This window comes from Aptenodytes patagonicus, chromosome 4 (assembly GCF_965638725.1).
Source record: "Aptenodytes patagonicus chromosome 4, bAptPat1.pri.cur, whole genome shotgun sequence".
In the NCBI taxonomy this organism is placed as follows: domain Eukaryota; kingdom Metazoa; phylum Chordata; class Aves; order Sphenisciformes; family Spheniscidae; genus Aptenodytes; species Aptenodytes patagonicus.
Genome location: NC_134952.1, coordinates 65,621,546 through 65,634,998, shown reverse-complemented (window position 1 = coordinate 65,634,998; position 13,453 = coordinate 65,621,546). Strand labels below are relative to the sequence as shown.

The window sequence follows — 13,453 nt, the reverse complement described above, 5'->3', positions numbered from 1 at the left end:
CAGGGTAGATCAATCAGCCTTTGTCTAGGAGACAGTGGCCAGCTCACTGTTATTCTTTTCAGCTTTTTGCAATGCTAGGGGTTGCTGATGCTGCTCGTTCAAATCTTTTTCTTTACTACTGACATGAGAAAGTAGCAACAGGAGGATGAAACAGGAGAAGTGGCCTTAAAAGAGTACAGGACAATTGGCTTGGTAGGATGGCTGCTTTTAGAGGAGAGGAGAAAGTTGCTCATGGTTGCTTTTTAGCAGTCCAGTGTCAAAGAAGGACATTTTATACTGTAGCAGGAGGCAGCCTATAAAATGGGCATGTGCTTAAGTGCTTTCCTGGAGCAGGGCTGAAGGCCGCAAAGCACAGTCACTTGGAGTTAGGGCACGCAGCACCACAGGCTAGGGTCTGTAAGAGGGATTTTGCTGGTCATCACCTGTGATCCAGTTTGAGATAGGAACAATTTGCATTTCTAGTAGTGGACAAGTGCAAAGAGGAAAACCTCTTGTATTAAGACTGCAGGATTTCTTCCCCCACCCCCAGCTCCTTTCCTGCCTCTGGCCTAATCAGAGGAAGGATAATTTTGTAGTGTGTGGGAAATTTCTTCACTGTAGTTCATCCTTTGGGAAAAGGTATTTTTATGGAGAGCTGACCAGTTTATCTGTGCCTCTGCTAACAAGTGAGTGTTGACCTTGTAGTTAGGACCTTGCATTTGTTGTTCAGGTGTGTTTTTTTTCTTTTCTGGTCCCAAACTGCACACTTACTGCTTGTTCAGCTGTTTCTGAGCTTGAAGTCTTGGCATGACAAGGGCTTTGTTCACTAAATCGCGGCACAGCTGCCAAGTCTGTCTTTTGTCTGAAGCAAAATAACCAGAGGCAGAGTTTGAGATGGAAGAAACTGGAATTTCGTTCTGAGGGCCTGTGGACAGGCAGCCTGTGTGCATGGGTGCAGGGTAGGGATACTGCAGCCAGCTCAGGTTGATATTGCTGCCAGCTTGCTTCTTCCTTTGAGTAGCCTTTTCAACTGCCACTCACTGAGGCCAAGAGCTTAAAGCCGAATGAAACAGTTTGACAAACAAAGTTCATAGCTCTTGCTGGGCACTCTGTGGAAGATTTATAGGTAATACTTGGTATGTTATCTTTGTCTGCAAAAACAGTGCTGAAAACCATCTGCAGCCTTCTCAGCTTGTGGAGATTTGTGGATTCTTTTTTTTGCACGTTTTGTAGCAAGAATAATTGGCCTTTCTGTGTTACCTGAGCTTGTTTTGTGATTTTCACTGAACTCCTTTTGAAGTAAAATGTACTCTTGTGCAGCTATTGAATTGCAGTGCAGTATCTGCCGTGACCCACTGAATACAGTGGGGATGAGTACACTTGAATAGATACAAATTATACTGTATCCTAAAAAACAAAGGAAATCCTACCAAGATCTTAACTGTGGTCTCTCTTCTTCTGGTCTAGCTCATCACTGCAGTGGTAACAAAGAACTGGAAAGAGATTGTGCAGTCTTGCGATCTGCAGAATTGGAGAGAGGCTTTGGCTGCAGTGCTCACTTACGCCAGGCCAGATGAGTTTGCAGCCCTTTGCGGTAAGGACACTTTACAGACTGGCTGCCATTTATTCATCTTATAGCAAAACTACACTTTGCCACAGTTGTTTTCCTTCCAGTAAATTATTGTAATGCCTCGCTAGCTTCTTTGATGGATAATATAGTTCTGTAGTCCTGTTGCAGAGGAGGAGAGGAACCTCTGGGGTGCTGTGTTCCCGGTATGTTCCCTGATTTTCTGGGCACAGAACCCAGACCCTTGTAAGCAGCTGTGTCCTGGCATTGCCTGTGTAGTGTACAGCTGCTGGTGTCTTACCATTTCCAGATGGGTAATGGTGATGTTGATGTGACAGGTATCTCAGCCAAGGGACCAGTGTCTTGGAATGTTTGTGCATGGGACACAAGTGGAAATGTTTCAGGGGAGCATTTCGCTCCTCTTTCCCAAGAGCAATTTTGACTTCTTGGAAGGAGTCTCCTTTCACAGGCAGTGAGCATGCCTCCCCTCGTGTGCTGCATGGCAGACAGCTAGCTGGGTTTAACCCACAGGGAAGTTATATTGCAAATAGCTGTGTGCCTGACACTCCTGTGCCCCTCAGATGCCAGCCATGGTGTCTAGGGAGCTGTCTGACTCACTTCAGCACACATTGGCCGAGAGCAGTATCCCGGCTTTGTTGATCACAGTTCCTTGGCTGGTTGCACGCTGGAGTCACACTCCTGAAATGAGGGACTGCAAAAAGTGGGTGATGGAGGGGAGAATCAAACCCTGGCCTCTTGTCCTTTGTCATGTGTCGGCAGATGGACCGAGCCCTCTGACCTGTCTCAGGTTTGCAGGCATTTGACAAGGTCTTGCTGCCATGACATTAACTGCCTCTGAAGTGCCCTGGGCTCCCATGAGATAATCTGTGCTGGACACCGGAGTATGTCCTTACTAATGGAGCCCAGAGGCAATATCCCTTCTCACTGTGCTGTGGGGATGGGAATCTCACTAATGGACATTCCTGAGTTTGATTTTAATGAGCAAACACTGTACCACCTGGCATGACAAGGCACTTAAGCAGAAAACAACGGAGAAAGGAATGTGCAGCTGGAAGGAGAAAAACAAGATAAAGACCATGAGGGCATTTCGCATGATCAGAAAGAACGGGCCAATCTGCTAGAGCATAGATGCGCGTGAACACAAGGCTATAACCTATCTGCAAGTTGCAGGTAGCGCGTGTACACTTCTGCTTGCTATAAAAGATGCTAACAAAGAGCAATAAAGGTCTTTGGTTGCTGTGTCTGCCGGAGTCCGTGCCGCTTTTCACCCCCACACTGTGCTAAGCAGAGACACAACAGGCATTGCAGGCTTCCCCAGCCTCAGCAGTGATGGAGGGATCACCAAAGCGATTCACCAGCATCTTCTTTGTTCATATTTTTCCTAGACTTCCTGGGTAACAGGCTGGAGAGTGAGGGAGACAGCCTTCTGCAGTCACAGGCTTGTCTCTGTTACATTTGTGCCGGCAACGTGGAAAAACTTGTTGCTTGTTGGACAAAAGCTCAGGATGGAAACAGCCCCTTGTCCCTTCAGGTTGGTAATTCTGTTAAGAAAGATGTTAAGAAAGATGTTGGAAGTAACACACTGCAATTATTTGGTGCTTAAATCAAATGATCTAGTGTAGAGCTTAGATGCTGTCAGCTGCATGTATCTCAGGATGCAAGCCTTTTCCTTCTGGAATGAGTGGCTTTCGTAGAAATAACACATAAATATGATATTGGAAAATGTGTTGTGAAGCACAATGGCCCTCATGTCTGCTCTGTTCTTTGGGTAGTTGTGCTATTATGCTGCTTGTGTAAAAGTAGTTGGAGGGCTTAGAGTGTTTTGGTAAAGGGGCTTTGCATGCTTGCATCTTTTGCGTTAGGGGAATACTTGGACATTTCTGCTTTTGGAAGAGATGGCTTGGATGTTCAGGGGAAGAAATCTAATAAATTAGAGTTAAATCTGGAGAGAAAACTGTAGGAAGGTTCTCATAAGACTTTTCTCAAGGGGGTTACACATACAGGGTTTGGGTTCTAGCAGTGAAATATATTGCATATAGCAAATATCTTGGGGGAGTAGGATTGATGACAGTGAGATGAAGCAATTATGGAATAATTTATTTTATAGTATAATCTTAGTTTCTTCCATCTGTTAGGGCCTTTGAAGGACCAGTTTTAGAAAGTACATGTTACCTGGCAGTGCTGTGAGTCTCTGTTTAGTTAATTGAAGGAACTGGAGTATGTGTGAGTTTTGCTTTGCATTATTAACTCTCTCCAGTTTTGAATTATCAAAATTACTTTCCAGTCTCTTGACTGTGAGGGCTTCGTCTACAGATTTACCTTCAGTTTGAATTTGCATTTTGATTGCATTGCTTTGCTCTCTTGGACACTAAAATTGAAAAATATTGTTGGAGTCATAATTAGGCTGCTTGTTTACTACGATGTGGGATTGCTGAAACTCGAAGGTTTTTTTTACTTGCCTTTTTTGAAGTGCTGATTTGTTGGGAAAAACAAAAATGTATTATTGAACAGCCAGTAAACAGTCCTTATTAGTGATGTATGGTTGAAATCCTGTGTGTGGTACACTCTCATTAAAACCGTTATAAGATTTTTAAAGAGGGATTGCATGTTAATATTGGCAAATGAATATTTGTAGTATCTTCCAATATAATACACTGAGTAAGAAAAACATGAGAAAACTGACCAGAAAATGTTCCTGTAACTTAGCACTAGGAGGAAACCCAACCAAGACCAGCTCTGGTATTTGGGGATGTGCAAGGAAGGCAAGATACAGAGTATTTCTGGTGAATATCAGGAAAACCATCTTTGCAGTAACAACCGTAAAACCATGGACAACTCTCCCACAGGAGTTGTTAGATCCTTTTGATTAAGATGGTTAAGAACTGACTTACCAAAATGCTGCAAACAAATGTGTGACACCCCAGCACTAATAGTAGTGATGGGCATGATGTTTTCTGTTCACTCTCATGGCTCTCATAAGATATTTTTATGAAAGCATACTCTTTTGGTTGACAATGCTTAGTGCTGATATCCTGTTTAATAAAAGCAGTTCTTTTGGCTTTGAACTCTACCCGATGTGCTGCTGGCTTTGCTGTTAGAAGCCACTTGGTGCGTGGTTGCTGGTTGCTGTTCTGTCATCTCACGTGCTAGGAAAGTCGTGCCTTCAGTGCAGCTGTAACTGTCTGGGAAACCTGCACTTGGCTTGGGCTTCCCGTTGGGTGAGAGGGGTTCTGCAGGGCTGCTCTGAGGAACAGTCCTCCACATCAGTCATTAGCCAGGGCCTACTTCACCCCGTTGTTCTTATTTGTGGGGTTTTTTCCCTGATCTTCCAGGATTTAATAGAGAAAGTCGTAATCCTGCGCAAAGCCGTGCAGCTCACCCAGGCTGTGGACCCTAATGCTGTGGGGGCCCTTTTGGCTGAGAAGATGAGCCAGTATGCCAACCTCCTGGCTGCCCAGGGCAGCATTGCTGCAGCTTTGACCTTCCTCCCTGCGAACACCAACCAGGTATGGGGCCTTCAGATTTTTTAATCCCTCTCTCTGTGTGAACACATGTACTTCGAACAAAGGTCTCTGCATGGTGCAGTTAGCCAGCAGGACTGCCATTTGAAATGCATCTTGGTATGTGATGGTCAGGCTGTTTCCCCCCTCCCTGCGTTGGCCTCGCTGAGCTGGCAGAAGTACACAGCCTTGTTCTTCTCCCTTTTCGTTTCACACTCTTGTCCTTGCAGCCAGTGGCTGCCAAAGGGGCAGCTGTCCCTCCTGCAAGCCAGACACAGTGAAACATGTACCTTGACACTTGGTTGTTTTCTTTTGATTTCTCATCTTCCGTCAGCTGTTATACATAGACAGGTTGGCTTGGGAATGACGCAACCCAAGACGGGAGGCAGGCACACGTAAGGCAGTTCCAATGGCCCCATGTCTCATGCAGAAAAGACATTCCAATTAAATAAAGCAGAGCAGGCGTCTGAGAGAGAGATCATCAGTGTGTGGCCAGTCAGCCTCTTGGTGTGATGCATTGGGTGACAGGCAGTGCAGTTAACCTTCCTTCGCTGTCCTTTTCTGATTGCAGCCGAACATCATGCTGTTACGGGACAGGCTTTGCAGAGCCCAAGGGGAGCTCCCAGTGGGACAGGAGGCCCTCAAGGCACCATACGAGAGACAACCCATGCCCAAAGGACAAGCTGGCCCTGTGGCTGGACAGATGCAAGGGCCCCAGGCTCCAGCCCAGCAGTATTACCAACAGGTAAATGTTTTTTGGCAGTCAGGGAGGGACGTGGTGCTTTAGTTCTAGAGAGTGATGGATAGAAGAATTTTTTTTGTTTCTCTTGATCTGAGCTGTGGCTGTATGATGTACCTCTACCGAGAGCCTTGTGGTGAAAGTCACTGGTGCTGCTTTTCAATCAGTACAGCTGCCTCCTTTACTTCTCTTCTGGAAACATCCATTAAACACCTTGTCAAGTAGCCTGCTTCTTAAGATTAGGTGTTTCCCCCTTTGTTTGAAAACGTGCTTCAGTGCCAAGAATGACTGTGTGGGAGAGCACTCCAGGATTTTTCTGTGCTTGCTCTCATAGTCCCTGATGTCGTCCCATCCCTGCAGGCCTTGGGGCTTGCTCATGCTGCCCACCAGCCTGTTCTGGGGCTGATTATTTCCTCCCCAGCTCTGCTGTTGGCTGCAGAAGTTGCTGAGCAGTGGCAATAGCAAACTGAGGACCTATTTCAGCAGTTGTGGGTACAGCCTACTGTGAAAACACCTTCCCAGACAGGCATAAGGGGGCATAGGCAGCACAGGTAGGGGGTGAGACAGGAGCAGGGAGGCAGGCCTGAGCTGAGAGTGAGCTGTGCCAGAAGAAAGACCTGGTGAGTATGGGACTAATAAGGGAGCTGGGGGCTGTGCGGGGAGGAGGAGGAGAAATGGGGGAGGCAGATGCCCTGGTTTTATCTCTAGCCTGAGGACAACACTGCATCAGACCACATTGGCCATCACCTGAGTGTGGTGCAGTGGCTGTTTGCATGCTTAAAGAGCATCACCAAGTCCCTAATCCCTCAGAACAGCGCTGGAGCTCATCTGGCCCTGCTCTACACGGGGGCTCTGTGCTGGGCTTTTCTAAGAGTAGAGCTGTGTTAGTGCTGCATGTGTTCTCCTGACACAGAGGAGATTGGCACAAGCAGAGGCATGTCTCTATCAGTGCTGCCCTTCAAGCACTGCCTGCCAGAAAAATGGGGGCAGGAAGGAAGAAGGGCTGAAAAGTGGGGGGGAGTTGGGTTTTGTTCTCTCCCTTTTAATGTGAACAATTGTGCATGCCTTCGCCTTCTCTCCAGGGTGTTAAGGTAGATTTCAGAAGGGACAAAGCCTTCATCCTGTTCATACAAGATTACCTTGCTAATGCCATTGCATATGATTTTAAATGCATCATTGTCAATAATTAACTCTACTATTCTTTCCTGTGTCTTTGACCTTCCTCCTTGTAACCAGTGAATTGCCTTGAGAAGCAATGCTGCGTATTTCCCATTTGGCTGTGGAAAATAGCAGCTGTCCTTTAGATGGCGTGATCTTAGCAATGCTTTTTAAACCAGAGTTCCTTCTTTCTCCTACTGTTTCAGGAATGCCTCAAGCTATTATTTAAGCAAGCCCTGCTCATTAATAAAAGGCTGGGTGTGTCACAACCCCACAAGCACACTGCGAGTGAGTTACTCCCTGTGTTCTTGGCTTTCCGGGGAGCTCATGCTCAGCAGGAAGGGCTTGAAGGGGACAGGTGCCATGTTAGAAAGGTGCCCAGCAGTACGCTGACGAACCAGAACAGAAAGAAATGACATATTTGAGTCTCAGGATACTTTGTTTTGTTTGACTTCCTTTTAAGAAAGTGTGTACGTAGGGCTTGTTCAGGCTTGAGGCAGCCTTTGTTTAATTGCTGTCCCAAATAGGAACATGTACTTAAAACTTAGTTTCCTTTCAACATAGGTTTTTGAACCCTCTTTTTCATCTGAAAAAAACAGGCACGAAAGGGGACGGAAAAGTCTTTTAGATGACTCCAGTGATGAGTTATGCAGACACTAACAGTGGTGGTTGTATGGCTGACTGCACCATTAGCCCAGCACTGCACAGGGTTAGAGACCAATAGACTGAAGGCAGTTGAGCCAGCCAGGACTTCAGGGCTGCAGCTTTCCCTCTGCCTGCGCTCAGTTGGGGTGTTGGGCTCCTGACCCGGGCTGTGCAACCCACTGCTGGGCAGCACACCCTCTCCTTGCTCAGGGACATCGCAGGCATAGGATGTTCTTGGTTTCTGTCCCATCAGAAAGGTAGTACTGGTCATACAGAACTGAAGGGCTTTGGAGTGGCAAAGAAGGAAGATAGAGGAAAGGAGCTGTGGGAGACTGGCTGGGAAGCAATTAGCATTAAGATGTATGTTTGTGCATGTGCAAGAGCTGAATATTAGATTTTAACCTTTTTTAATTCATCTTAAGCTCAATTTAAACAGACTGCTTTTGTGTGAGGCAGTATGTTTGAATTTAACATGGAACTTGGGCCTTCCAGCTGTGGTTAGTGATGCTCGGTGTCATGCAGTAGCCTGGGGGGAGCTTCTGCAGTAGGAAAATGTGATGAAAGAGGCAGACCTGGCTCACTGGCACATGTAACGCTGCACTTGCTCCACAGCCTGTTGTAGCTGCATCTCCGCTATGCTTTGTCTTCACTCTGCAATTCACTTTGGCTCCAGTGCACAGTGATTTCGTCTGTCTTGAATGCACTTTTCCTTCTTCCTCTGAGATTTTATGGCTGTGTCACAAGTGCCAGCATGCAAACCTTTCTGTGTTCACTTCTTTGCATCTCGTTTTGTGAAACCCTTTAGACTTTTTTATTGTTTTGTTTTCCATGATTGGTATTTCTTTGTTCGATTCAGGTTAGAATTGCCCCTACTGTCACTACCTGGAGTAACAAAACTCCTACTGCCCTTCCCAGCCATCCTCCTGCAGGCTGTCCCTCTGACACACAGGTATAACCTTCATTATTCCTCTCTGAGCCCATGCTGTAGTCCCCTGGTGTAGTCTGTGTGCTTGACACAGTCTGGTACGGATAGGCAGAAGGAGCAGCTTCCACGTGTGCTCTGGTTTTCCTCCTCTGTGTCTCATGTTACTTTTTTTTTTCCACCAACACCCAGATGAGTGGCTCTGGAAAGCCTTGAGTGGGAGCTCAGTGTGACCTAAGCCCCCCAGCCCTTGCCCCACACTGGAATATTTGCAGTGTGATGATATTTTTCCTTTACCTCTTTCCCATGGAAATTAGAAACTTCAGAGTTAACATTTAAGTTGTTTAGTTGAAAGTTGTGGACGGCAGGGTGCACTTGGACTGCCTGAATAACAGGCAGTGCTGGCAAGGACCTCCTCCTTGTGCGGGAAGGTATGTGCTGCTCTGCTGCTGCTGAAGTCACTGCACATACAGGCTGTGCTTTCCATGTTACGCTGGGCGCCCTAAGGCACTGGGGTGGTTGAAGGCATTTGCCCCTGTGCTGGTGGCTCTTCCAGCCAGGGAATGTGGTTTCAGGCCTCGAAATGTGAACTGATCATTTTGTTACAGTTATGCTTCAGCACTGCATTACCATTGCTGACTAAATCCTATCTCCCCCTACCCTTTTTCCTGCAATCTTTTTTTACAGGGAGACAACCCACCTCCTCCAGGGTTTATCATGCCAGGTGCCATTAACCCCAGCATGCCACCGCAGCAAGCCACATCTTCCAATTACAGCATGTACTCACAAGCAGGGGCCCGGCCAACGTACCCGCAGAGTGAGTAGCAGCAGCTCCCCTTTCCCTCCCACCCAGGTGGGCCATCCAGGTGATAAGGCTGCATTTACTTGGGGATAGCGAGTCCCCTCCTTGGGGTTGAGAGGGTTCAGACCAAGCCAGTCCCACATTTCTTGGAGGGAAAAAATCTCCTGAGATGACATCTGAGGATTGTCATTTCTTGGTGTGGTCCAGCCATCAGGCATCGTTTGTTGGGCACCATCTCCTCTGCTGAGGTGTCTGCACACAGCTCTTAGTCTCACTCCTCAGCTGGCCCTTCCCAAGGGTGTGCCGGGGTCAGAAACCCCCCAGTGTGAGTCCTGGAGAAGCAGCACGAGCCTGGCAAAGAGGGACCCAACTCATCTGTGCGCAGCTGGGCCATCCAGTTCTCACTGGGACTCGGTGAAGATGGGAAAGGGGATGAGGAGACAAGGGCAGTAGTAGAGATGGGTGAGGAAGGGGGCAGAGCACTGACACACTCAAAGCAGGGCACTGAAAGTACAGGCATCAGGGAGGAAAAAATGGGCAGAGAAGAGGCAGTGAAGTTAAGCTGCAGGGCCCACAGTGAAAGACTGAGCTTGCATTCACTTCCAGAGACTGCTGTTCACTTCCTTGGCCTAGGCTTTCCCTTTGTGCAAACCTGCGGCAGGGGTTTCCCTTCCCTGAGAGGCACCGTGAGGATTGCAGTGGTCCAGAAAACAGCCAGACCAGCAGCGTCCATGTGCCCCAGCCCCACCCTGAGTGGCATGGTGGCTCTGGGCAGGAGAGTCTGTGGGGGAGAACGGGTGTCCTTACAGCCAAGGCAGTCCTGTCTCTGAATCAGAGAATCTCTAGAATCATAGAATCATTGAGGTTGGAAAAGACCTCTAAGATCGAGTCCAACCGTCGACCCAACACCACCATGTCCACTAAACCATGTCCCTAAGCGCCTCATCTACTCGTCTTTTAAATACCTCCAGGGATGGGGACTCAACCACTTCCCTGGGCAGCCTGTTCCAATGTTTAACCAGTCTTTCAGTAAAGAAATTTTTCCTCACATCCAATCTAAACCTCCCCTGGCGCAACTTGAGGCCATTTCCTCTCGTCCTATCGCTAGTTACTTGGGAGAAGAGACCGACACCCACCTCGCTACAACCTCCTTTCAGGTAGCTGTAGAGAGCGATGAGGTCTCCCCTCAGCCTCCTTTTCTCCAGGCTAAACAACCCCAGTTCCCTCAGCCGCTCCTCATAAGACTTGTTCTCCAGACCCCTCACCAGCCTTGTTGCCCTTCTCTGGACACGCTCCAGCACCTCAACATCCTTCTTGTAGTGAGGGGCCCAAAACTGAACACAGTATTTGAGGTGCAGCCTCACCAGTGCCGAGTACAGGGGCATGATCACTTCCCTACTCCTGCTGGCCACACTATTTCTGATACAGGCCGGGATGCCATTGGCCTTCTTGGCCACCTGGGCACACTGCCGGCTCATATTCAGCCGGCTGTCAACCAACACCCCCAGGTCCTTTTCCGCCAGGCAGCTTTCCAGCCACTCTTCCCCAAGCCTGTAGCGCTGCATGGGGTTGTTGTGGCCGAAGTGCAGGACCCGGCACTTGGCCTTGTTGAACCTCATACAGTTGGCCTGGGCCCATCGATCCAGCCTGTCCAGGTCCCTCTGCAGAGCCTTCCTACCCTTGAGCAGATCAACATTCCCGCCCAACTTGGTGTCGCCTGCAAACTTACTGAGGGTGCACTCGATCCCCTCATCCAGATCATGATAAAGATTTTGAACAAGACTGGCCCCAAAACTGAGCCCTGGGGAACACTGCTCGTGACCGGCCACCAACTGGATGTAACTCCATTCACCACAACTCTCTGGGCCCGGCTGTCCAGCCAGTTTTTGACCCAGCAAAGAGTACACCTGCCTAAGCTGTGAGCCGCCAGCTTCTCTAGGAGAATGCTGTGGGAAACAGTGTCAAAGGCCTTCCTGAAGTCCAGGTAGACCACATCCACAGCCTTTCCCTCATCCCCTAGGCGGGTCACCTGGTCATGGAAGGAGATCAGGTTGGTCAAGCAGGACCTGCCTCTCATGAACCCGTGCTGGCTGGGCCTGATCCCCTGGTTGTCCCGCACATGCCTTGTGAGCGCCCTCAAGATGAACTGCTCCATAATGTTCCCCAGCACTGAGGTCAGGCTGACAGGCCTGTAGTTCCCCGGATCCTCCTTCTGGCCCTTCTTGTAGATGGGCATCACATTGGCAAGCCTCCAGTCATCCAGGACCTCCCCCGTTAACCAGGACTGCTGATAAATGATGGAGAGTGGCTTGGTGAGCACCTCTGCCAGCTCCCTCAGCACTCTCAGGTGGATCCCATCTGGCCCCATAGACTTGTGAGCATCCAGGTGGCGTAGCAGGTCGTTAACTGCTTCCTCTTGGATTATGGGGGGTTCATCCTGCTTGCTGTCCCTGTCTTCCAGCTCGGGGGGCCGAGTACCCTGAGGGTAACTGGTCTGCCTGTTAAAGACTGAGGCAAAGAAGGCACTGAGTACCTCAGCCTTTTCGTCATCCTCGGTGACAATATTCCCCCCCGCATCCAATAAAGGATGGAGATTCTCCTTGGCTCTCTTCTTGTCATTAATATATTTGTACAAACATTTTTTGTTGTCTCTAACGACAGCAGCCAGATTGCGTTCTAGCTGGGCTTTTGCCTTTCTCATTTCTTCTCTGCACAACCTAACGAGATCCCCGTACTCTTCTTGAGTCGCCTGCCCCTTCTTCCACAAGCGGTAAACTCTCCTTTTTTTCCTGAGTCCCAGCAAGAGCTCCCTGTTCAGCCAGGCCGGTCGTCTTCCCCGCCCGTTCTTCTTACAGCACATGGGGACAGCCTGCTCCTGTGCCTTTAAGACTTCCTTCTTGAAGATCGTCCAGCCTTCCTGGACCCCTTTGCCTTTCAGGACTGTCTCCCAAGGGACTCTCTCAACCAGCGTCCTGAACACGCCACAGTCTGCCCTCCGGAAGTCCATGGTTGCGGATTTGCTGCCCCCCCCTCCTTACTTCACCAAGAATGGAGAATTCTACCATTTCATGGTCGCTAAGCCCAAGACAGCCTCCGACCACCACATCTCCCACCAGTCCTTCTCTGTTTGTAAACAGCAGGTCAAGCGAGGCACCTCCCCTGGTAGGCTCACTTACCAGCTGTGTCAGGAAGTTGTCTTCCACACACTCCAGGAACCTCCTAGACTGCTTCCTCTCTGCCGTGTTGTATTTCCAGCAGACATCCAGGAAGTTGAAGTCCCCCATGAGAACAAGGGCTAGCGATTGAGAGACTTCTGCCAGCCGCTTATAGAATGCTTCATCTGCCCCTTCATCCTGGTTGGGTGGTCTATAACAGACTCCCAGCAGGATATCTGCCTCGTTGGCCTTCCCCCTCATCCTTACCCATAAACACTCAACCGTATCATCATCACAATCATTGAGCTCTAGACAGTCAAAACACTCCCTAACATACAGGACCACCCCACTGCCTCTCCTTCCTCGCCTGTCCCTTCTGAAGAGTCTATAGCCATCCATTGCAGCACTCCCATCGTGAGGGTCACCCCACCATGTTTCTGTGATGGCGACTAAGTCGTATCTCTCCCGCTGCACAATGGCTTCCAGCTCCTCCTGTTTGCCGCCCATGCTGCGTGCATTGGTGTAGATGCACTTGAGCTGGGCTATCGATTTCGCCCCCGGCATCGGCACGCCACCCCTAGGCTTATCTCTAGTGAGCCTGGTTTTATCCCCTTCCCCCTTCGAACCTAGTTTAAAGCCCTCTCAGTGAGCCCTGCCAATTCATGAGCCATGATCCTTTTTCCCCTGTGAGACAGCTGAACTCCATCTGTCACCAGCAGGCCTGGTGCTGTGTAAACCCCCCCGTGATCAAAAAAGCCAAAATTCCACTGATGGCACCAGCCCCTGAGCCACGTGTTGATCGGGTGTGTTTTCCTGTTCCTTTCAGTATCCTTCCCTGCCACTGTAGGGATAGAGGAAAACACTACCTGTGCTCCTGATCCTTCAACCAGTCGCCCTAGTGCCCTGAAGTCCCTTTTGATCACTGCAGGACTTCTCTCTGCAACCTCATCACTGCCAGCCTGTAT

At 49.0% G+C, this 13,453-nt stretch overlaps 1 protein-coding gene across 16 annotated transcripts in view; it reads left to right on the top strand.

Annotated features, from left to right (window-relative positions):
- Positions 1-13,453, top strand: part of SEC31A (SEC31 homolog A, COPII component) — a 50,226-nt gene that overhangs the window by 22,838 nt on the left and 13,935 nt on the right. For 9 of the 16 annotated variants that reach the window (XM_076336986.1, XM_076336991.1, XM_076337000.1 and 6 more), the window contains 6 exons: positions 1,447-1,573; positions 2,953-3,098; positions 4,900-5,073; positions 5,639-5,812; positions 8,466-8,558; positions 9,219-9,348. In XM_076336986.1, the coding sequence (XP_076193101.1) occupies positions 1,447-1,573; positions 2,953-3,098; positions 4,900-5,073; positions 5,639-5,812; positions 8,466-8,558; positions 9,219-9,348 (844 nt within the window). The remainder of the gene's footprint in view (positions 1-1,446; positions 1,574-2,952; positions 3,099-4,899; positions 5,074-5,638; positions 5,813-8,465; positions 8,559-9,218; positions 9,349-13,453) is intronic. The other 7 variants (XM_076336999.1, XM_076336998.1, XM_076336996.1 and 4 more) reach the window with 1 other exon arrangement.